Source organism: Pogoniulus pusillus, chromosome 10 (assembly GCF_015220805.1).
Source record: "Pogoniulus pusillus isolate bPogPus1 chromosome 10, bPogPus1.pri, whole genome shotgun sequence".
Lineage (NCBI taxonomy): Eukaryota > Metazoa > Chordata > Aves > Piciformes > Lybiidae > Pogoniulus > Pogoniulus pusillus.
This window is the reverse complement of record NC_087273.1, coordinates 21,958,270-21,982,140: the sequence shown is the minus strand read 5'-3', so window position 1 is coordinate 21,982,140 and position 23,871 is coordinate 21,958,270. Positions and strand designations below refer to the sequence as shown.

Genomic DNA, 23,871 nt, shown 5'->3' with positions numbered 1-23,871 from the left:
TCAGAGGAAGGTGTATCCAGCCAAACTGATGCTAGTACAAGTAGACAATACCGATTGGCTCAAAGTTATGTGTAATTCACAGATAGGTTATTTCCTTACCAAAACAACCTGTGGCACCACCCCAGGGGCTGGTAAGGGTCAACTCCCAGAAGGTGTGCTTAGGGTGCTCACAGTGTCTCAGACCCAAGGTCTTTTTCCCAAAACAATGGCTCATGTTTACAGCTTATGCCCCTCTGGGGGAGAAATCTTCCCACAGGTAGAAACGGCGGCTGGGACAGCTGCTGTCGTCATACAGGCAGATGGGAGCAATGTTTTGACTCCTCGATTGATGGTCTTTGAGCCACAATTCTGTCCAAGTGAGGGTTTAGCAACAGGCCAACACAGTCATTTTGAGGCCTGTGCAACCCTTCACCACATACCGCTCAGGAGTCTGAGCTCCGTAGGTAAAGGCAGGCAATACAGGGTCTGGTCCTGGTAACACAGTGGCATACAAGTGTGCACAGCTGGCTGGAGACTATAGGCTCCATATATATAGGCAGGCTTAAGTGAGCTCTGCAACTAAGGTACACAGGCAGGGGAGAGTCCACACTGCGAGTGGGTCAGAGCATGAGGGTCCGAGCATCTGAGCCTGGGGGTCTGAGCACGTTGTTTACCTGTGTACCCCTGTTTATTGAATGTGGGCCAAAATTAATGGCTCCTTGGCCACTAGAATGACCAATCAGGTTGGCAGTCAGCCAAACCTTACCATAATAGGCAAATGCCACTTGCCTGGACTTTATGGAGATCACATGGACTTCCACCAGGGAGACACGAGATGGGTGTGGGGGGGCTTACACAACATGTTTACAATCCAGGGTCCTGGCAGGACAGACTTTATGGCACCAGGTCTCTTGTGCCACTTTTATCCATTTAATGTGTTTACCTCTGGTTTAGACAGAAAAACACGTCCAGGCAGGGCAAGGCATAAACAACCCTGGGTTTGGGCCTACAGGCCCTCCACAACAAGGACTGGACCCAGCACTGATCCTTGGGGGACTCCCCTGGTTACAGCTCTCCAGCTGGACCTAGCACCATTGACCACCATTCTTTGAACTCCATCTTGTAACCAGTTTCTAATCCACTTCATTGTCTGCTCTGATTGCAGTTGTGTCACCTTTCATCATATCACAGGCTGCTTTTAGGTTAAGTTGCTAACCAATTTACAGATCCGCTTTCTGTGATAACTTCATCCTTTCCTTCATCTGTCTTTGTCACTGTGCTAGTTTGAAGCAAGCTGGAATGTTTTGGTACAAGAACTAGATAACGGGCAGTGAAATGAAAAACAATTGATGTCAACTTCTCTCACAGTCACGCTGAGAACTCTGGGAAGAAGAAAGACTTTTTCTCCATTTTGTTTCACTCTTGCTTTTGCCTTAGACCTGGTCACATCTCATTAACCCTGCTCCTACTAACCTTGCTCCCTAACCTCTTGGCTGCACCTCTTTTCTTCCTGAGAACTGGGGTAAGGTTGAGAGGGCCGGGGGGAGGTGTTGGGGTGGTTTGAGAGCCCCTCCTGGGGACTCAGGTTTCTGGGAGGGGAGTTGTGCTTTTATATTGTTTATCCTTTGTATATTTCTGTATATAATTGTATATAACTGTATATATTGTAAATAGCTGCTTGTAAATTCTGCTAGCTGTAAATAAATTGCTTCATCTATATTCCCAGAGGCCGTCTGAGTTAGCTGGGGCAAATTCCAAAGTGTGGGGGGGCGGGGTAACCCCCAAACCATCACATTTTTATTGGCTTTCCCAACGTGGGGCTAGTTATTTGAGTGACTGGAAAATTAGCTCTGGGAATTAAGATGAAGCTAATCAAGCAGCTATTGTACTTGGTGGGGATTGCTGTGTGGCCTGTTTTCTGGTTTTTTGTGTACAACTGGATCAAAGATCAAATTGGTTATTTCTTGCTTCATGTAGTTTTTAAGAAGGTCAAAGTTAAGCTTTCAAACATGTTCTGGAGCTGGGGTGATTTTATTCTTGGTTATGCTGGTTTTAGTGTCACTGAGAATATTACTAGTGATATTACAAGAGTTTTTGTCAATAATGTTACAATCAATCGAGAGTCTGCTTTATCTACTGCTCTCATGAGGGTCATCCAGCCCCAAACTGAAATGCCAAATCCCTGCAAGGATTTCTACTCGAAACAGAGCATGGCAGGGATGCTGGGCATTATACTGGCTCTTGTAGTTTTAAATTTCATATTAATTTTGGCATTATTGGTGAAAAATTCAAAACCAGCTTCTGTAAGAGCTAGGAAAAATTCTGTGTCTCAGAAGCAGTCTCTTTCACAGCAAAACAAGGGAACACAGTTGTCGGCTTCCCCCTTGCCAGCCTCTGCCCCTCCTTCTCCAAGTGCTGGGAAGACAGCCAGTGTTCCTGCCACTAACGTAAACAATGATAGGGATAACCAAAACAAGCCGCAGAGTTTAGCAGGAGCCTCAGGAGCACAGACAGGTACCCAAAATCAGAATGTCCCTAGCAAAAATGAAAACAAGTCAGGGTTGGCAGGCATCCCAGGAGGACAGGCAAATAATAACACTGCTAGTGCTAGTAACGCTAGCCCAGTCAGTCCAAATCCTAATGACACCAGCTCAGCCAATTCAAACCCCCAGCCAGCAGACCAGAACCAAAATCCTCCTGTTAAAAGCAAGGCAGATTTGAACTCACAAGCTCCAGGTCAGACCCCTAAGGATACAAATGCTCCAGGTCAGACCCCCAGTAATACAAATGCTCCAAGTCAGACCCCTAAGGATTCAAACCCTCCAAGTCAGACTCCTAAAGATTCAAATACTCCAGCAGACACATCCAAGTCTGTTGCTGCTCAGGCTTTTCTGGCACCTGCTAAGGCAAAAGCTAAGACCAAGAGTGGTTCGCAGGAGGATGTAAGACAGGGGACCTCTGGTGATCAGCAGCAAGAGGAGGAAGAGGAGGCAGTTAGTCTGCGAGACCTTGTAGATGTGCTGAGACAACAATACTCAAGTGAGAGGAGTGCTGTGAGGTTAGCTGCCAAGAGAGAGGATGGTTCCAATGAGTTTAGGAATGCTATGAGGAAGATTGTGTTAGGCCCAGCACCACCAGAACAACAGGAAGAAGAGGAGGAAGATGACATCCAAGGCTCCAAGGATCCACTCAGAGAGGTCAGGGAAGTTAGGAAGGAATACACAAGGGAATCAGGTGAGCCAATCCTAAGCTGGCTAGTGAGATGCCGTGGCATTGGTGCTAATGCTCTGCAGGTAGGAGACAAGTCTGCCAAGCAGCTGGGACCACTCACTAAGGAGAGTGGAGTGGACAAACACCTGGCAAGTCCTCTTGGTAGAGTTAGCTTGTGGACACGCCTTCTGTTGGCTGTGGCTATGAGATATCCTTCCCGAGATGATTTGCCATGGGCTGCCAAGAAGTGGAACACTGTTGAGCAGGGAATTAAGCTTCTGAAGGAGTTTGCTGTGAAGGAAGTGCTTTATGGAGATCATGGTACTCATGAGCCTGATGATATTCCTTTGGGAACAGGTCTCATGAAGAAGCTTATTAAGCTTGCTCCTTCATCCTATGCTAACATCTTGGCCAGTAAGTTCCTAGCAAGGAGTGATAATGGAAGATCTTTCACTGTTGGTGAATTCACTGACCAGCTCAGGCAGATAGAGGACAGCTTGTCACATTCTGGCCTAGTCTCTGCCATAAAAACTCTAGGTACAGAGATAAGAGATGGCATCAAGGAGAGCATGAAAGAACTGAAGGAGGATCTTACAACCTCAATTTCCAATCTGGTAAAGGATACTATTCCTGCATCATCTGAATGGGTGCATGTTTCTGCAGTCAGGAACAGACGCCCACCTCCTGCAAGGCAATTCCAGCCCAGGAGGAGACAAATTCCACCTAGACAGCAGCAATCACGTGCGTCACTGTGGATACTTCTGCGTGACACATACGGGGAGAACATGAACAAATGGGATGGTAAACCTACTTCAGCTCTTTCAAAGAGAGTCAGGGATCTGCAGAGTGGCAGAAACAGAGGCAGTAATGCCCGAAAAGTAGCTGTCACTTCTTCAGCTCCCGAGAGCAACTGCAATTGTTCCAACAGTTGCAGTTCCTCTCACAACAACACCCATCATTGTGTACACCCCACATGCCATGTTCAGCATTAGGGGTGCCCTGCCTCCAGCCAGGAGGAGGAAAGGGATAGTGGAGAGAACCGAATCTATTGGAATGTATTCATTAGGTGGCCTGGCAGTTCAAGAGTTCGGAAATACAGGGCTTTAGTTGACACAGGTGCTCAGTGTACTTTATTGCCATCTAATTGCAAAGGGACAGAGTCCATTTCTATCTTTGGAATCACTGGTGGATCTCAAGAGTTAACTAAGGTACAGGCTGAGATCAGTTTAACTGGTAAAGAGTGGAAGACACATACTATTGTAACTGGTCCTGATGCGCCTTGCATTCTGGGAATTGACTTTTTGAGACAAGGTTGTTTCAAAGATCCTAAGGGTCATAAATGGGCTTTTGGAATAGCATCTGTAGAGATTGAGGATGATAAATTGAAATTGTCTATTAGACCTGAACTTTCTGATGAATCTGCAGTTGTGGGACATCATGACATAGAGGACTTGGAAGTGCCAATTGCAACTCAAACTGTTCATCATAGGCAGTACAGAACTAACCGTGACTCTTTGTTGCCCATTCATCAGCTGATTCGTCAACTGGAGAGTCAGGCTGTCATCGAGAAAGCTCATTCACCTTTCAACAGTCCCATCTGGCCTGTGCGCAAACCCACGGGCGACTGGAGACTGACAGTTGACTTTCGTGCCCTCAACGAGGTGACGCCACCCATGAGTGCAGCTGTGCCAGACATGCTGGAGCTCCAGTACGAGCTGGAATCGAAGGAGGCTAAGTGGTATGCAACCATTGACATTGCTAATGCTTTCTTCTCTATTCCCATAGCAAAGGAGTGCAGGCCTCAGTTTGCATTCACCTGGAGAGGAATCCAGTATCAGTTCAATCGTTTGCCTCAGGGGTGGAAACACAGCTCAACCATCTGTCACTCAGTCATCCACAATGCACTGGAGAAAGGTAAAGCTCCAGAGCACATCCAGTACATCGACGACATCATTGTGTGGGGCCAAACTGCTGAGGAAGTCTTCGAGAAAGGTAACAAAATCATTGACATTCTGTTGCAAGCAGGTTTTGCCATTAAGAGAGACAAGGTCAAAGGACCTGCCAAAGAAATTCAGTTTCTGGGAGTGCGGTGGCAGGATGGTCGCCGTTACATTCCTCAGGATGTGATCAACAAAGTCTCTACCATGGCAGTTCCCACCAGTAAGAAGGACACACTTTTTTTTCTTGGTGTGGTGGGATTTTGGAGACTACACATTCCTGGTTTCAGTCAGATTGTCAAACCTCTGCATGATGTGACTCGTAAGAGAAACAATTTCGAGTGGGGACCTGAACAACAAGCAGCCTTTGATCAAATCAAACGAGAAGTAGTCCATGCAGTGGGCTTGGGACCTGTGAGATCTGGTCCAGACATTAAGAACATTCTGTACACGGCTGCCAGTGACAATGGTCCAACTTGGAGTCTCTGGCAGAGAGCTCCAAATGAGACACGTGGTCGTCCACTTGGTTTCTGGGGACGTTGTTACAGAGGTTCAGAGACAAATTACACTGCAACTGAGAAAGAGATTCTAGCAGCCTATGAGGGAGTGAAAGCAGCTTCTGAAGTGATTGGAACTGAGTCACAATTGCTTTTAGCTCCTAGACTGCCAGTTCTTAACTGGATGTTCAAAGGCAAGGGTTCATCACCACATCATGCCACAGATGCAACCTGGTCTAAATGGATGGCTTTGATAACCCAACGAGCACGAATGGGTAATCTTGACCGACCTGGTCTGGTGGAGGTGATCACCAACTGGCCGGAAGGCACAGACTGTTCCAAACCTCCAGAGGAGAAAATAACTCGTGCTGAGGAAGCTCCTCCCTATGGTGATCTCTCTGATCAGGAAAAGAACTATGCTTTGTTCACAGATGGTTCCTGTCGTCTTGTTGGGAACAAGCGAATATGGAAGTCAGCAGTTTGGAGTCCAACCAGAAGAGTTACCGAAACGAAAGATGGCGAAGGAGAATCCAGTCAGTTCGCTGAGGTAAAAGCTGTTCAACTTGCTCTTGATGTGGCTGAACGTGAGAATTGGCCTATCCTTTACCTCTACACCGACTCGTGGATGGTAGCCAATGCTCTATGGGGTTGGCTGAAGGACTGGAAGAAGAATGGTTGGCAGAGGAAAGGAAAGCCTATTTGGTGTGCTGATCTATGGCAGGACATTGATGCACGGCTGGAGAGAACTCCAGTGAAGGTGCGGCACGTAGATGCACACATGCCTAAGAGCAGAGCCACTGAGGAGCATCAACACAACCAGAAGGCAGATCAAGCTGCTAAGATTGCTCAAGTTGATACCAACTCTGAACTTGACATTGACCTTGATTGGAAACACCGAGGTGAGCTGTTCTTAGCTCGGTGGGCCCATGACTCATCTGGACATCAAGGCAGAGATGGAACGTACCGATGGGCTCGCGATAGGTCAATTGACTTGTCCATGGACGCTATCACCCAAGTCATCTATGACTGTGACATTTGTGCTGCTATTAAGCAGGCTAAGCGAATCAAGCCCTTGTGGTATGGTGAGAGATGGTCAAAGTACAAGTATGGTGAAGCCTGGCAGATTGACTACATCACTTTACCTAGATCTCGTTCTGGCAAGCAGTATGTGCTGACGATGGTAGAAGCCAGCACTGGATGGTTGGAAACTTATCCAGTTCCACATGCTACTGCACATAACACCATTGTTGGTTTGGAGAGACAGATCTTGTGGAGACATGGAACTCCAGAGAGAATCGAGTCAGACAATGGTACTCATTTCAAGAACAATCTTGTGAAAAACTGGGCCAAAGAGCATGGTATTGAATGGATCTATCACATACCCTACTATGCACCAGCTTCAGGGAAGATTGAACGCTACAATGGTTTGCTGAAAACCACCCTAAAAGCCATGGGGGGTGGAACTCTGAAAAACTGGGACAAACATTTAGCAGAAGCTACCTGGTTGGTAAATAGTAGAGGTTCAGTAAACAGAGCAGGACCTGCACAATCAGAATTGGTCCAAACAGTAGACGGTGATAAAGTTCCTGTTGTACGTGAGAAGAATCTGTTAGGGAAAACTGTTTGGGTATTTTCTCCTTTGGGCGAAGGGAAACCTGTCCGAGGGGTGGTTTCTGCTGAAGGTCCTGGTCATACATACTGGGTAATGCAGGAGAATGGTGAAATCCAGTGTATTCCACAAAGAAATTTAACCTTAGCTGAGAGAGTTTAAATCCAAGCTGTTAGGAGTTTTCTACTCTAGGTAACATCGGCGCCCAACACTGAGAGAATCTACAATAGAATCTACAGTACATGAGCACGAACCCAATATCACCTGGGAGTCCCTGTTCTGAGCTTTTGAATCACCTACATCTGATTGAAGTGTGAACTGAACTTGTATATTTATTGTTTTAGTGTAAATATTGGTTTAGATTAGATTGGATAATTCTCAGCGATACTCTGAGCGAAGTAGACAGGGGTGGATTGTGCTAGTTTGAAGCAAGCTGGAATGTTTTGGTACAAGAACTAGATAACGGGCAGTGAAATGAAAAACAATTGATGTCAACTTCTCTCACAGTCACGCTGAGAACTCTGGGAAGAAGAAAGACTTTTTCTCCATTTTGTTTCACTCTTGCTTTTGCCTTAGACCTGGTCACATCTCATTAACCCTGCTCCTACTAACCTTGCTCCCTAACCTCTTGGCTGCACCTCTTTTCTTCCTGAGAACTGGGGTAAGGTTGAGAGGGCCGGGGGGAGGTGTTGGGGTGGTTTGAGAGCCCCTCCTGGGGACTCAGGTTTCTGGGAGGGGAGTTGTGCTTTTGTATTGTTTATCCTTTGTATATTTCTGTATATAATTGTATATAACTGTATATATTGTAAATAGCTGCTTGTAAATTCTGCTAGCTGTAAATAAATTGCTTCATCTATATTCCCAGAGGCCGTCTGAGTTAGCTGGGGCAAATTCCAAAGTGTGGGGGGGCGGGGTAACCCCCAAACCATCACAGTCACCATTTAAGATTGTGCTAGTTTGAAGCTAGCTAGAATGTTTTGGTGAGAAGAACTAGATCATAGGTTGTGAAAGGAAAACAAGGGTGATGTCTACTCCCCTCAGAGCCTTGCTGAAGAAGAAATGAAAACATTAGATAACACTCTCACCATTTTTTCACTCTCTCTGCCTTGGGCTGCTGACTGAGCAACATCTTACTCCCTAACCTCACCTTCCGCTCACCTTTGCTTCTTAACCTCTTGGTCGAACCTCTGTTCTTCCTTGGGACTGGGGTAAGGTTGAGAGGGGCAGGGGGAAGGTGCAGGGGTAGTTGAGAGCCCCTCCTGGGGACTCAGGTTTCTGGGAGGAGAGTTGTGTTGCTGTATTACCTTTTACCTTGTATATTTCTGTATATAACTGTATATACTGTAAATATCTGCTTGTATATTGTGCTAGCTGTAAATAAATAGCTTCTTTTATATTCCCAGATCCGGCTGAGTCTAGTCTGGGTAATTTCTAAAGAGTGGGGGAGCGGGGAATATCCAAACCATCACAAAGGTTTTCAGGGCAAAATTTCAGGACAGAATTTAGGTTACACACACACACACACACACACACACGGAAAATATACGGGAAGTAAGAAGTGAACAAAAGGACTTGCACAGAATTGGAAGTTAAGAAAGTAGTTTTGACAAAAACTAAAAGGTATTTAGGGGAAAAAAATGCATAGAGATATTGAAGGATATATACAGATACCGGTAATGGCAATGAATTCGCCCACAACACGTGGCTGTAGGCCTGACCACAGGGCAGAAGCTCCGAGACAGCAAACAGTTCCCCTCCAGGCAGGAAGGAGAAAAGGGAGAGAGAATCCACCCTAACTTCCTGCCCCCTTTAATAGATGATAAGCAGAAAAAGGGAGGGAATAGCATGACCCAGGGTCCTCACTGGGGTTGAGTTTCCACCTGCTTACCAGTTAACCCTTGAATCACAACAGTCTTAAAGTGTGAAAAATCTGTAACACCTTCAATCAGTATAGTTGCACTGCTTTGCTTGTATAACATGTGAAAGGCCTGCTTTAAAAGGAAGTTGGCCTGCCATGGGAATGCCAAAGATGAAAGCAATTGGATGAGTCTATAACAGGATACTTGCATTCAGCAGGTGATCCGAGAAGAGTTCTTCTTTCATGATAGATGTTCTCACTGCTCTTTTTTTTATTTTTTTCTCCCAGCAATGGAGAGGTAAAATTCATTATCTCATTGATGCAGACTTTACCATTGGTGTGTAAACTGTCAGCCTAGGGTACTGTAAACTGTACTATAACCCCTTTTCTAAATGCTATTGTTGGACACAACATCAGAGCCCTAATATTTAAGAATTTTGACTGCACTTTCTTTAATAAAATGAATCATTAGTAGGCATATATATTTTGTGTTGATGTGGTGTTACAGAAGACCTTGTAAAGGTGTGAAAAAGTCTTTCTGTCAACACTTACTCTATCAGCAGGCTGTTAGTCTGGAAGATGAGGCTTAGGCAGATAAAGATGCATTGGTCACAGTGTCGTGATAGTTAGGTAATATTTTATTATCTGTAACATAGAAAGTCAGACTTAATTCATGTTATTTCACATTCTAACATTACAGAACAACAGTTCTTGCAGGTCTGCTTCATGGAGTTTGCTAGATTCCTGTGGTCATGGGTTCCTTCCAGAATCCTCTCCAGTACTCTTCGCCTTGTTTTTCTTACCTTTTCTCATCTGCTTGTGTCAATTGAAACTGTGTCTATTGGGTGGGCAGGATTTTTTTTACTTTTGTCTGTGCTGGCAACAAGAAGCATTACTCTCTCCCTCCCTATCTTTTCCATGCCCTTACCAGTAGGTAGCATATGTGGAAATTGCTGTGAGGCACAAATCTTTGAACAGAAATGTTTGCTGAATTACTATTGTTTGATTAATCTATTGATTAGAGTGTCTAAAAATATAGTAATCATCTTTTGTGGTGATTATTGCATGCTGTTTAAATTTTGAAACATTAATTATTTGTTTCTTTGAGGAATTTTAAAACCTTACTTCATTTTGAGTTTCTTGGGTTGTGAGGTGGTGGCTGTTGTTCTGCCTTAGCACAACTGAAACTAGTGTAAACTTTTTTTTTTCATATATGCAGTTGGACCTCCATATACGTTGCACTTTCGAATTAAGTACTACTCATCAGAACCAAACAACCTTCATGAGGAGTTTACCAGGTAGGAGATGGCTGAGAGAATAAGACATCTAAAGTATATGCAGGTACTGTAAGCTAGGGAATTGAGCTTTTTAACTAAGGATGTTCATTTTGTCTGACACAGGTGTTTTCTTACTGTCAGAAAAACATCATCTTTTTTTATTTGCTCCACAAACCATTCATCGGCCTCTCCAAGTGTTTAGTCTGTAGGACATGCTGTATTCTGATGCTTTTAAATGAGAAAGAAAGCATTAGGTGAGGAGAGCTGCAGCTGAAAGACAGCTGCCATACCTCTGAAAGAATTTTTCACCTTTTCCCACTAAAATGCTAGTGTGTCCCACTTATTCTGAGACTTGGGAGTGATTTAATAATGGTGTAAAGACCACAGAATTGTGGGGACAGACAGCTTGAGTTCTTGATTAACTTTTTTTGACTGAACCTCTTCCATTTCCTCGTGAATTTTCTGTGGCGCGAAGGTATAAAGATTGCCTTTTGTAGTCACTGTGGAATGCCTGGAGGTTTTTGGGTAGGGTGTTTTTTTCTGGGCTATGACGACTATACCTGATTGGATTCCTAGCATCCTGGTTTAATCAAAAGTGTATTCTGAGAATTGGAAAAGGAACAGCTAGAAGAAAAGGATTTGTATCTGCCAAATTTGTGGTTTCCTTCTATAGTAATCATCTGTCTTTATGTGTTTTTATTTTATTTGCTGTTTCTCAACATAGTGCACTTTCTCTGTCTTCTAATTTGCTTGGCAATAATCAGTTTGCTGCAATCGACTTAAGGTGTTAAAGATTGTTGACTGTCATAGTTCATATGCATGTGGTGTTTACATTCAACTTCTGTAGGCATGTGTTTACTGTTTCCTTTCCTGTCTGCTGTTGAATAGGTTTAGACTTTTTTGGCTGCCTGAGACAAGATCAAAGAGCCATTTCCATCACCTTATGATACTGACATTAATAGCCATTATCAATTTAGTGCAGCAGCATTGATTCAATTTAAAAGGCATATTCCTACACAACTCCCTGCTACTTATGTAATTGAGTATTAGATCTCAGAGAATCAAAAAAAGCATGGATCATTTTTTGACATCTCCAAAAAAGAAAATGCAGTGAAATTCATAGAAATAACATTTTCTGAAAACTGACATAAGTCTCCATACATCAGGATACATGACTGACAAGTATTACATTTTCTCTGTGGTCATATTATTCTGTTACTGACTATTACAAGATATTGTGCTTAATCCTCTGAAGCATTTGGTCATACAAGATGGGGGTTTCTGAACTGTGTGATCATTGTTGTGATCAAGACATTTCCTCTGAAAGTATTTAGCTTTGATGCTTTGTGATCTAATTATTGCTGAAAGGTGACATTCAGGAAGACTATTTTAGTTAGAAAAACACTCCAGTCAGCTAAATTTTTGGTATCATGAACAAAATTTTAATTATAAGCAAGACATAAGACCATTGGAAGGAAAATGAGAATTAGCTGGAAAGTAATTTTACACTGAGGAAACAGTTGCATTTTTCTTTTTTGTTGTTGAAGTAATTTTGACTATTTAGGGTGTTTTAGGAATCATTATGCTAGATGGGTCATATTTTCCATGTAACATGTTGGGTAAAAAATAAAGATTAACTTAATTAACTGCTGAAAATTATTCTAAGTGGAAATGGAATGAGAGGAAGAGGAAAATGAAAAACATCATCAACAGTAACCATGAACTGGTCTGTTTGGAGACATGTTTGATACTCTTTGTGGAGACTTGTTTTCTGGAGGGTTCCAGTGTAGTAAAGCTGAAGTGACATTTCAGAATAAGCACAGTAATAAAGAAGTATTGAAACCCTTCATCCACCCTGGATTTTTCCATTAAAAAAAAGTTGAAATCCAGTGCACTTCTTCTGACACTCTTAGGAAACCTGACTAGTTTCATTAGAAAAATAACAGAGGTATATGTCTGTACACGTGTGTTGTAGACATTTTTCTAAGGCATTTTGCCAATTTGGATCATTGGCAATAGATATGCCAAAACTTGTCAGTCTACTTGCAGAAGAAGACCAAGAATAATCCATACTAACCCAAACAGAGCGGTGGTGTTGCACAGGCAAGCTGACATTGAAGGAAGGGTTTTTTTTGCAAATATAGAAAAGTTCATAATATTGTGAATCATTGGAGAGAAACAAAGAACAGCAAATACATTTTTGTACTCTTAATCTGTGCACACAAAATCCCAAGTTTGATTGTCTAGTCAAGTGTTAACCAAGTAAGTGAATCAGATATGTCACAGAGCTAACATGGATAAATCTGATTCTGCATGAGTGTATCACGAGAAGTCTTTTTAATCTTCCTTTTCCATTTTTCTGTCTGATTCCAACTATTCATCCTTCACCATTTTTACAACACATCCTCTGTGATGAAAAACAATTTGTCTTTCTAGTATCCTTTGTATTTTTAGGAGAGGTTTACATCTGCATTTACTGGGTTAACTCTGTAGTGCCTAATGCTTTCTTGTCTTCAGCCACTCTTCCTTGCAAACCTCACCCATTGGGGCTAGAAGTACTTTTGACTTTCTGAATTTTTATTTGTCAGGTACCTGTTTGTATTACAACTTCGACAAGATATTCTTTCAGGGAAGTAAGTACTTTCTACTCTTGCAGCTGTAATTTAAAATATTTATAACAGCTAATCCCTTAATGGTCTAATTTTTTACTGAAACTATTTGATCTTAATTCTTTATGATATTCATGCACAGATTATAAATATGAATTACAGTTCCACATGGATTTGTTTTAGTTTTTTCTTTCCTTTAGAATACAGGAATCTATGACTTTGTGAGCATTATGACTATATTATTCACAAATATAACGAGTAAATGCCTTTGCTGGTTTGACCAGGTAATGGAAATGCATGAAGACAGCAAAGAGTATTCTGACTTCTGTGACTTGAAAATTTAATTTGGTCTTGCCATATTTTTCAGTATGGTAGATTAAAATACATAATGTACTATCTGTATGAAAGACTACTCTCCGTACTTTCTCTCTGAAAAAAAAAAATGTTTATATTCTCACCCTGGCCAATAAATTCACACCTGTTCTATTTTTATACAAGACAGTTTAAAATCCTCAAAAACACATGTTCAACAAGATACAATATCGAAGCAAAAATGGTTTCTTAGTTGATTTATTGTTGCTGATGTTTGTTCAAGTTTGTTTTACGGTGGAGCATAACACGTGTTTAGTTCTAATTAAAATGTACCATTAGGAAATAATCATATGCAAGTAAAAATTAATTGTGGATGTTTCAAATCATTAATAGCTTGTGTAAGTTAATGTTTTCATTTCTCATGTCAGACTTCTGTTTAGCTGTATTGTGAGAGGAATTCACTGACAAAAAATACATGCTTTTTATACCTTGATTTTTCTTTCTCTTGTTAAGACTGAAATGCCCATATGAAACTGCTGTTGAGCTGGCAGCTCTGTGTCTTCAAGGTATGCAATCTTTTGAAAGATGTTTGTCTTAATGTGTCTTTTCACTCTTTGTAACTAGTTCTTTCTCATTGTTAATATGTAAATCACATTCCTTTATCTTAGGAGAAGAATTTCAGAGAGATCACTCCTGTCTTCTCTCAGTTCATTACTTTTGAACTACAGTTACCAAAGGTGGCAGAGCCACAGAGGCATGGATAGACAAAGGTTTTGTGGAAGCCCGGGGCTGACCAAGGATGAAAAACTTCAAATAGCTATATACTGAGGGAGAAGCTTTGCTGTCTGTGCAGTGCTGGCGTACGCTGTGGCAGATGGGTTTGTAAGGAAAATTAGTCCAATCTCTGTTCACAACAGAGACAGAGGAGTCCTGTAAAACTTCATTCAAATAAAGGGAGAGTCTGCTGGATAGATCCATGCGGCGCCTCTCAAATTGCTGGAAAGCACAGCTTACCTTTTAGCCTAAATTCCCGATCATTATTCTCCCTACCCCTTTCCCCATTGGCTGAGGTACTCAGGGTTTACAGTCTTCCCGATACACCTACTACATGTACCCCCTTTACATGTAACCCCCTGCATCATACATCGTATGTTCATTTAAATTAGGTTCTTCACTTCTCTGGGTGGAGAAGTTAATATTCAGTAGTCTGTTGAGCCTGCATTCTGTTCTAAAAGTTCAGAAGTTCAGGCTGTGTTCAGTACCTTTTATCTTCAGACAGCCCCCGGTGATTTACAGCAAGAACCCCAAAAAAGGCCTTTAGCAGAGGCCATTTGTAATTTACATGCACATAGATAAAATGAACTGCCTGGTTCTTTGTTATTTCTACTCTCACCAGGATTCTCCATCTGACCTTAATTCTATTATAAGTAATCTCTTCTGAAACATTAGTGGGTTGGGTTTTTTTAATAGAAGCTTTGTTTTCTTTAAATGCTTTAAAATGTAGAAAAGTGGCTTTAGTTAGGCTGATTTATTTCCAGCATTCTTGAATATCAGAATTGTGTGTCATAACCCTACACTGCTCCTGCAAATGCCTTTGAGTTTTGCTGTAAAATATGTTTTTAGTTTCTAGGAGGGGGAGAATAGTTGACTTAGAGTTATGGCAAAAGTGCATTCTTCTACAAAATACTTAGAAGCTGTCATTATCTTTGCAGAGATTATGGGAAAAAATGTTTCTAATTTTAACTTTTCAATTCATTGATTGCAGCTGAACTTGGAGAATGTGAGCTCCCAGAGCACACACCAGAACTCGTGTCTGAATTCAGGTTTTCACCAAACCAAACTGAAGCAATGGAATTTGACATTTTTCAGAAATGGAAAGAGTGCAGGTAGGATACTCCTATGTGGCAGTAGAGTCTCTAGCATCAGGTTTTCTTCTCTTTCAAAATCAAATAGGTCCACAAGAACCCCTTCAGCAGACGTGAAACGGTTATTGTGCTTGTCAGTTGAGAAGTATTGTAAATATATTTTGAGCCTTCCCCTTTCCTAGAAATGGCAAGTAGCAATTTAGGAAAGGTTGGTGGAGTGAGTTTACTGTTCTGTTGTTTTTCTTTAGATCATTTCATAACAGTTTGAGTAGTCATAACTTTTTGCAGTTTCTCTCTTTCTTTTGCACATGCCCACATAAAGGTTTGTGTTCAGGGTGGTAGCAAACTCTTTTTGTTGTTTTTTGTTAACAAATATGGTAGACTTCTAGTGATGCTATCTTACCTGAACTTTCATTCTTATTGGTAATTTTAGATCGTTTTAGGTTTTTATCCCTCTGATTCATTTTCATTTGAAGGAAAGAGGGTAAAAACATAAGCTAAACTTTAAGTACAATTAGATACTACTAAGCTTGAAGGACCAAACACAAGGGTTAGGGGAATGAACTGTAACAACTTTTAAGATGGACAAAAACATCATGCCATAAATCATAACTAAGTTTTATATTCTCAGGGGAAAGAGCCCAGCACAGGCTGAATTGTGCTACTTGAACAAAGCTAAATGGCTAGAAATGTACGGTGTGGATATGCATGTAGTTAAGGTAAGATCCATTTATTTTATTAATGTGTGGTTCCTGCCTTGATGTGGGTTAGTGCCCTCGGGGTGTCCTTGTTGTGGTGTGGATTGCCTTGTGAACCATGATACCTCAGAATCTTTTGCAAGCTTCCTCCCAAGAGTGCATCTCCAGCCATGTGCTCCACATTGTGACTTTCCACATGTATTTTCCCATATCCCTCAAGTTTTTGCTTTTGTGTCTCCTTCATCTGGCAGCTCCTGTTTGCTCTTAAACAGAGGTGGGCCAAAGTGTGGGCTCACCTGTGCTTAAGAGCACTCCTCTGGCTGCAGTGTTGGTGCAGAGCTGTTTCCACAGGCATCAGTCATCTGGGGCAGCACATAGCCTCCTCACATACCCTGCAGCTTCCTGTTTCAAAACATATTCTCCTGATACATAAAGTTAAAAAAAAAAAGGAAAAAAATGTGAAACTTACTTAGTTTAAAGCCTGTGGATTTTGACATATTAGTGCAATTTGCACTACTAAGGACATACCGGTCACTGATTTTGTGCTTGCTTGCAGGGAAGAGATGGCTGTGAATATGCTCTTGGACTGACACCAACAGGCATCTTGATCTTTGAAGGAGCCAACAAAATAGGCTTATTCTTTTGGTAATTTGGTTTTGTGTTATATTCCTTTGTTTTAAAATGCTGAAAAGCTAAAATCTTTCTCCTTTACACAATGAGATCTTGACTATCTTTCATAATGTAGACTGAATCTACAAGGTTAGAATATAAAGAAATCTGAAGGTAAATTAACCTGGTTAGAAGTATCAGTCTCAAATACAAAACATTAGTTGAAAAATAGTCACACTTTGAGGAAGTTGCACAATTCTAGAAGTGTTTGAGGATTGAAAATCCCCCATATATTTTGGGGGAGCATCCTAGATTACAAAATACTGTTTTTTCATTAATTTTATTTTTGCTTCTTGTGTTTAGGCCTAAAATCACAAAAATGGACTTTAAAAAGAGCAAACTAACACTTGTGGTTGTAGAAGATGATGACCAGGTAACTTTCTCCCGTTATTTCAGCCTGATCCAACAAAGTGTGGTGTGTGCTCAAGCTGCTAGTAACACAGGGAAGCCTCATCACACTGTTGGCCCAGGCTGTAATTCTCATACCAAGGACAACAACATCATGCACGCCAACTTCCAAAGCTTTTATTTCTGCATTTAGGGCAGAGAGCAAGAGCACACGTTTGTTTTCCGATTAGACAGTGCCAAAACGTGCAAACATTTATGGAAGTGTGCGGTGGAGCACCATGCTTTCTTCAGATTGCGAGCCCCCGCAAATAGTAAATCTAGTCGATCTGACTTCATAAGGCTGGGATCACGCTTCAGATTCAGGTATTTAGCAAAGTAACGGCAATGTATTTGTGTTCATACAAAGGAGCAGGTACCACATCCTGCAGAAGGCAGTAATTAATTTCATTTTTGTGTTTTAAGTGGGCGAACAGAGTATCAAGCAACACACGGGACACGATTACGAAGAACTAGTACATTTGAAAGAAGGCCCAGCAGGCGATACCCTTCTCGAAGACATTCAACTTTCAAGGGTAAGTTTTGTACATGTGTTCACTGAACCAATCATGCAGGTAGCCTAAGTCATTAAAGTAACATAAAGCATAAAATCGGTACCACAGCATAAAAATAAAAATATACCATGCCACCTGAAAATAAGCATGTGGGTTTTTTCTCTGAAGTCAGAGTCTGATTTTTGCATCTGCTGTTTTTAATTTCTGTCTGCACTTAATTTGTCTATCTTGTATCTGTGAAGAAGGAGATTATTACTATTTCTTCTGTTGTCCTGTTGAAGAGGAAAGAAAAATTGCATCAAACTAAATATGGGAAAGTATGGAACATTTCCTATGAAGAAGTGCATTTGTTCTGTAGAGTGGGGCAGTGTACAAAAGCCTTGCTGACTTGCTTATCTGGCAGGATAGTCACTGAGCAGTCTCATTATGCAGTTGTTACTGCTTTCCTGACTGCAATGGCATGTTACCTATCTGGACTCTGACCTTAACTGACTTTCTCTGAGAGTTGAAATGTGTTGCATTTGAATGGAATGACAAGGAATTGATTTCCTTTGTGGTTTTATTATTTGTCCTTCAGAGTTTAAGCTGAGATTTTTATTCCATGTAGAAAAACTTTGGAAACAAACATGACAAGAAAACCACTTTTAAATTTATATACGCTTTGAGGATGGACATATAGTTGCTTTATGCAGCAGGGTATGCTGACATTCCCTTAGGATGTTTTTGCATTCCTGGGATATAAACCTCAATCAGTTCCATGAAAAGTCTTTGTGGCATTATGAGACACTTCCATCTTTCAAGTACAATAGGGGGAAAAGCTTTTTAGATGCTTTAAACTCACCACCTCCTTCCACAGTACATATAATTTTTTAATTTTTATCATTTGTTAAATATAGTAAATGCAATATATGAGAGTCAATTAAATGGTAAGTACAGATGATTTTGTACGTAGAAGAATGGATTATTCTGTTTCTAAAATAACAGGATTTGTCAGACCCGCAGGTTTATACCTTGTGTCTCAATGCTTCCATACTTAGGTCTATGAGATGGGAGAGAAAAAAAGTGTTGCTTGTTCTCAGTTTAGTTTTCTGTGCATAGCAGACAGACAGAACTTCTGTGATACCCAGATGATCTGTCTCCAAAGGGTTCAACAGCATGTTTATTTAATCTGATAACTCCCTTTAGATTATTATGTTTCACACATCTCTTGGTACCTAGTGGCAGTTCTCAAGTGCTGGAATCTCTCCTAGCTCAATCTCTTTGAGACTCTACAATGTCTCATTACATTTGTTATCCACATTGTACATTCAGCAGAGACTTCATTTCAGCTGACTCACTCAGCAGTTTTTCAGTGCTCATGAAAAATAATGCTGTTGTAAAGAAGAAGTGATACATCTAAATAACTTAACTGCCTTGTTCACTGTTCTTTCCAGCCCGTCCAAAGCATAAGCCAAGACCTTGTTGCTCAAGATTCCTCAGTGCCTCCCTGTATTCCTTGTTTATGAGTTTTTAGTCCACCGTTGTTCAGTATAAAATGACACAGGCCATTGGCAGCTTCAGGAGTACTCTGGTTTCTGTAAGATGCAAATTTTTTGCAAGGGATAGCTTCTTAATTCCAGAGGGCTCAATGGTATTGACATGGTATCTACAGCAAGATGAGAAAAGTAGTGTTCTGTTTGTGCAGAACTTACTCAGCTGAAAGTCCGTCTTTTGTGCCATTTATAAAGAATATTTGTTTTTGCTGTCATCTTTGATGGACTTTGAGTCTTGGAGTTTTTCCCTGCCTCATACTTTATGTACGCACACAGGAAGCATAGACCTGCACTTGCAATTGTTCTGTCTTTGTGCAAGTATGTTTCTGAGGATTATCTTAAGCTGTTGTGTCATATCCCAGTGAAAATAGATGCAAAAATTACTGGAATTTCACAAGTCGTGAGGGTTTTTTCACCTATCCTAAGGTTTTTTGTTTTCTTTTTAAGCAAACAATCCTGTGAAAGCTGTACAACTGTGGTAAGTAACTGTCCCAATTTTCTCTACCTCTCAGTTTCTGTTGTCGGGCAAAAAGAATTCTGAAGACCATTTGGTGAAATAAATTCTCTGATGTGGGATTAATTACTTTGGGATGTCTGCTGCAGTACCAGAGTCTTCATGGAGACTGCCCTATGACCCCTGAGTTCTTCCATTTTTTTACATTTCTTTTTTTCTTGTTGTGTTTGAGATCAGACTAAAGGAAAACATTTATTTTCTGCTCGCTATCATGCTAACTCATCTAGTATTATTTGTTCCTGTTTCATAAATGTAAAATGAAGGAAAAAATTTGACACCACTCTTTCTTGCAGTTCTGTGCAGTTACTGAAGAATAAAACCCTGAAGTATAGGAAATATTGACATAACTTTTCAGTAATCAATATGTCTACATTTTTTTCTTCTTTAGTGCTAAAAATACACCCGAAGTCCATAACTACCAGGTAAGAGCGTAAAAGTTGTTAAGGAGAATATTGGCATATTTAGTGGTAAATATTTTTGCTGTCTCTAATTAGCACAGCTACTTTGCTCCCTTTTTCTTACTCTAGATTGAAACTCTCTGAGGTTTTTCAGAAATAAACAGTATCACATTGGGAGTTAAAGGGAAGCTGGACTGTGTTCCTCTATGTTCTTGGATGCTCTGCAAGCTGAATACACTGTTTGCCTCCCTTTTTCCTTCTCTTTCTCTGAAATAATAGGTGAAAGTCTTCGGTACTGTGAATTGGACCCCCGGAGACTGCTCTGTGAACAAGCTTTTGTCTAGAGCAGCCTCTCACGATGGGTGATTCTAGACAACATGTTCAAAGTTTCAATTGTCTCCGTCATCATGACATTTAAGGAGCTAATTGCTGGTCAAACGTTTGTTTGTTGGTTCTTCTTTCTTAAACAAGCTCCTTTATACACTTCAGGGAAAAATCTTAGCTATTTTTCACCTGTGATACTAGCAGTCAGTGTTGCTGGGAAAGCAAACTGTGCCTTCGTCCAAACAGTGTGCATGAGCACTTAGTCTTAACACTTGTTTTTATTAAAAGCCTCACTAGTGATTTTCTTTCACTATTTTTCTTCAAGGTCCAATGTATATGAGAGAGACATGTCACCAAGATAGGTGGCCTTCTGAAGACTGCAATTATAATACCCTTCTCATTCTCCATCTGACATCTTTTGTTATGTTTTCTGTGAGAAACACTGTATGTGCCAGAAATAGCAATTTTCTTTGTTTTTTTGCATGAGTATAGTCCTAAAAAGCAAGTTCATGGCCAAGAGGTCTCATGTGTATGCTCAGTGGCATGGGATAAGGTCTGAAACAGTGGCGGGAACCATGTTCCTCATGGCCCCAGAAAAATAAAACATTTTTAGAGAGTTTTGCTATGATTTCATTAACCAAGTTCAATGTTTTCACTTGCAGCCACAGTATCATTCTAATATACATCCTGCTCAGCCACACTGGCATACACATACACCTGTGAATGTGAGGTAAGCAGTCTTCACTTTTTGGAAAAAGACCAATACTTCTTTCTTAATCTGTTGGCATGAGGATTTGGTGGAGGTGTTAGTTAATTTTCTGCATATGAAGCCTAAACATTTAAGTTTGTGTGTCTAAATCACATACAAGCACATGATTTAGAGGCAGTGTTAAATAATTTCTATTTAAATTTTGCTTTTGAATGTCATAATGTCTGGAACGTCATAATGTCCTTCATAAATCAACTTGGAAAATAGTTTTTAATTCAGAATTTGAAATACAAATGCAGTGTATTTCTATAGGAAATAAGTTGGGTGGAAAAGATAATCAGTGGCTTCTATAAAAATAATGGCAATTTGATCAGTATTGAATTTTTAATACAGAAGAAACTCCTTTTAGAATAAATTTAAGTTATGAATGATCAGATTCTTACATTGCAGCAATTATAAAATCTTTTTTAGAAAGGTATATGGAAAAATAAAATGTACATGAAACAATGTATGAGGAACTTTACAGATAATTACTGTTAGTGAAATTATAACATTGAGGTTTTGAGAACTGTTTCATAAAAATATTCCTGTAAGTGCTATACTACTATCTTCTTTTTTATGTTGTAACTAGTAATGAGACAAATTCAGTGAAAAGAAATTTTGGAACAAATTCAGTCCAAATGAGAGCCAGCTTGGTGGAACACACAGTAGAGGCATGTACCTGCTGGTAGATGTGTGTCTGTTCATGCACATGTCATAAAAATCAGATGCCATTTTGTCCTGATAAAAAATAACCTTTTTAGATTAATTAGATTTTTAGACAAATGCTTGCTGTCTTGACTGAAAAATGCCTATACCCTAATCATTGTTCATCTCAAGTTTTTATCTCTATATTTTCATGTCAGGATACATAGATTTTGTTCTCAGTGTAGGTAGCCTCTGGAGATGAGTCTAATTTTTAAATGGATGAAAGATAATTTGGTCCAAGTTTTAAGTCTAGGAATGCAAAATAAAGGCAAGTATGTTATTAGAAATATTTACTAGTCAGAGAAGCAGGCATACTCATTGTCATCTCAAAATTCCTAGCATACAGCGGTAAAGCAGACACTAAATTTATCCTAGAAATAGACTTTTAAGTTAGGTAATTAACTTTCCCTGTACTTGATATTCAAGATTCTTCCTGGATTTAGGGCTTACTTGTCCTTTTCATTGTGTGCAGTTAAAAATGTATGATACAACATGAAAGAGCAATTTTAAAGAGAGGTTAATGATTTTATAAACAATTTGGGGGGTTGCTGAAATTTTTGTAAAGATTCATTTGTTTATGATGCTAGTCTGTAACATTTGAAATCAAATAGTTCACCCTGGAGCAGAGTGATATTAGAAATAAACACAGTAATATAATGTGTGCAGGCAATCCTTTCACTGCCTGGGCAAAGATTAAGGTCAGTGGAATATGAAGTGTGTTGGTTTTTTATAGGTAAGGCAGTGAGGCTAAAAAACATAATTAAAAGCTCAGTTGTGCAACCTTAGTAAAAAAAGGTGATCAGAATTTTTGTCCCAGTTAGGTAGTCACTTTTAAATATGTAGTTCAAGTGGAAACTTTTAAGTTATTTTAATTTTGAGTCAGAGTGGAAGGGCTGATATTTAACATCTTTTAGAGTTTGATATGAGAAAGCTTAATCCAGACAGCTATGATCAAATCACAGATGCAATAAATTCTTCCTATTGCTCATACATTTCCATAATGAAACAAGGGCTGAAATTAAATTATGTATGCAATAAATACATGTTATATGTGTTTTGTATTGAATAATTTGTGAAATAGTATGTGGAATTGTCTCGGTAAAATCCTTTCAGTGAAGTTGTTTGTAGTTAGTTTTCAGTATTCTTACAAAATTAATTCCAAGTAACAGTTGTCATTATATAACTTCAGAATAACTCCAAAGGAAGGTAAAGTCTTAACCTGCCTGTATTTTCACTAGTATATAAAAAAAATTACCAACATAAAGAATGTAACTTCATTTTGGTGATATGAGAATCCTAAATACTGTGATTTCCTACAGATGTTCAAGGTTTTTATTTATCCCCCTTTCCTACCTTCCCACCCATGATTCAGGACATACTGTAAGAGTGATTGAGGTTCATATCTCTAAGCAGCAATAAGTAACGAACCAATTAGTAAAATATATTTTTCCTCATAATACTTAGCAAGTTTCACTATATAGTCACAGAAATACCTGCACTAGATATAGACGCTACGTGTTCATCTTAACAAAATGTGTCTATGTAAATTATAGATTGCTTCAGTGTAATTAACCACACCAGTGATGAATGATTTTCATTCTTAGAGTTACCTACCTTAATTTTTTTTTTAGCCCTTAAGGGTATATTCTCATGAACTCAACTTTTTGCATGGTATGGTTTGTTTTACTCATTAGTTGTATGCATTTAGGTTTCCTGTAGCTGCCTTCTCTATCCCTGCCATCAGGGGCACTGATACACAGCACTTGCCTGCAATGCTTGAAAGCGGAGAGGGTTTTTAATGATTGACCTCTGATTCAAAGCCCTTTGAGATCAGCTATAATTGATTTCCATTTGCTTCAGTGCATTCTGTGTCAAACCTCTAAATCTGTCACCATTTCCTTCTTCTACCAGTAGCTGCTTAATGCACCCTATGCATGCCTAGCACTTGCTGGATGAACTCATGGTACTGTGTAGCACTCGTAACTTTATTTCCATCTTTTACTGATCAATAACTGCAAATGGTACAGGCCACCTTATCATGATGACAGGCCATACTGGAAACCCCTTACAAGTGGAGTGAACAGCAACTTACAATATATTCAGGAGCAAAACCAGAAGAATTTAGGAGGAGTCCAGAGCATGATATACCAAGATAAACTCGAGACAACTCTTTGAAAAGCAACCATCTTCATTTTACCTGCCATCTTAGATGATCATTGCATTCCATG

The 23,871-nt window shown here is 40.1% G+C and overlaps 1 protein-coding gene across 1 annotated transcript in view; it reads left to right on the top strand.

The window, feature by feature from the left end:
• The window catches only part of EPB41L4B (erythrocyte membrane protein band 4.1 like 4B), a 230,574-nt gene that overhangs the window by 111,374 nt on the left and 95,329 nt on the right, over positions 1-23,871 (top strand). Inside the window, 12 exon segments of the mRNA XM_064150024.1 lie at positions 10,310-10,388; positions 12,956-13,000; positions 13,802-13,854; positions 15,054-15,174; positions 15,785-15,872; positions 16,408-16,496; positions 16,824-16,893; positions 17,062-17,231; positions 17,331-17,440; positions 19,399-19,429; positions 19,854-19,887; positions 20,850-20,917. Coding sequence (XP_064006094.1) covers positions 10,310-10,388; positions 12,956-13,000; positions 13,802-13,854; positions 15,054-15,174; positions 15,785-15,872; positions 16,408-16,496; positions 16,824-16,893; positions 17,062-17,231; positions 17,331-17,440; positions 19,399-19,429; positions 19,854-19,887; positions 20,850-20,917 — 958 coding nt within the window.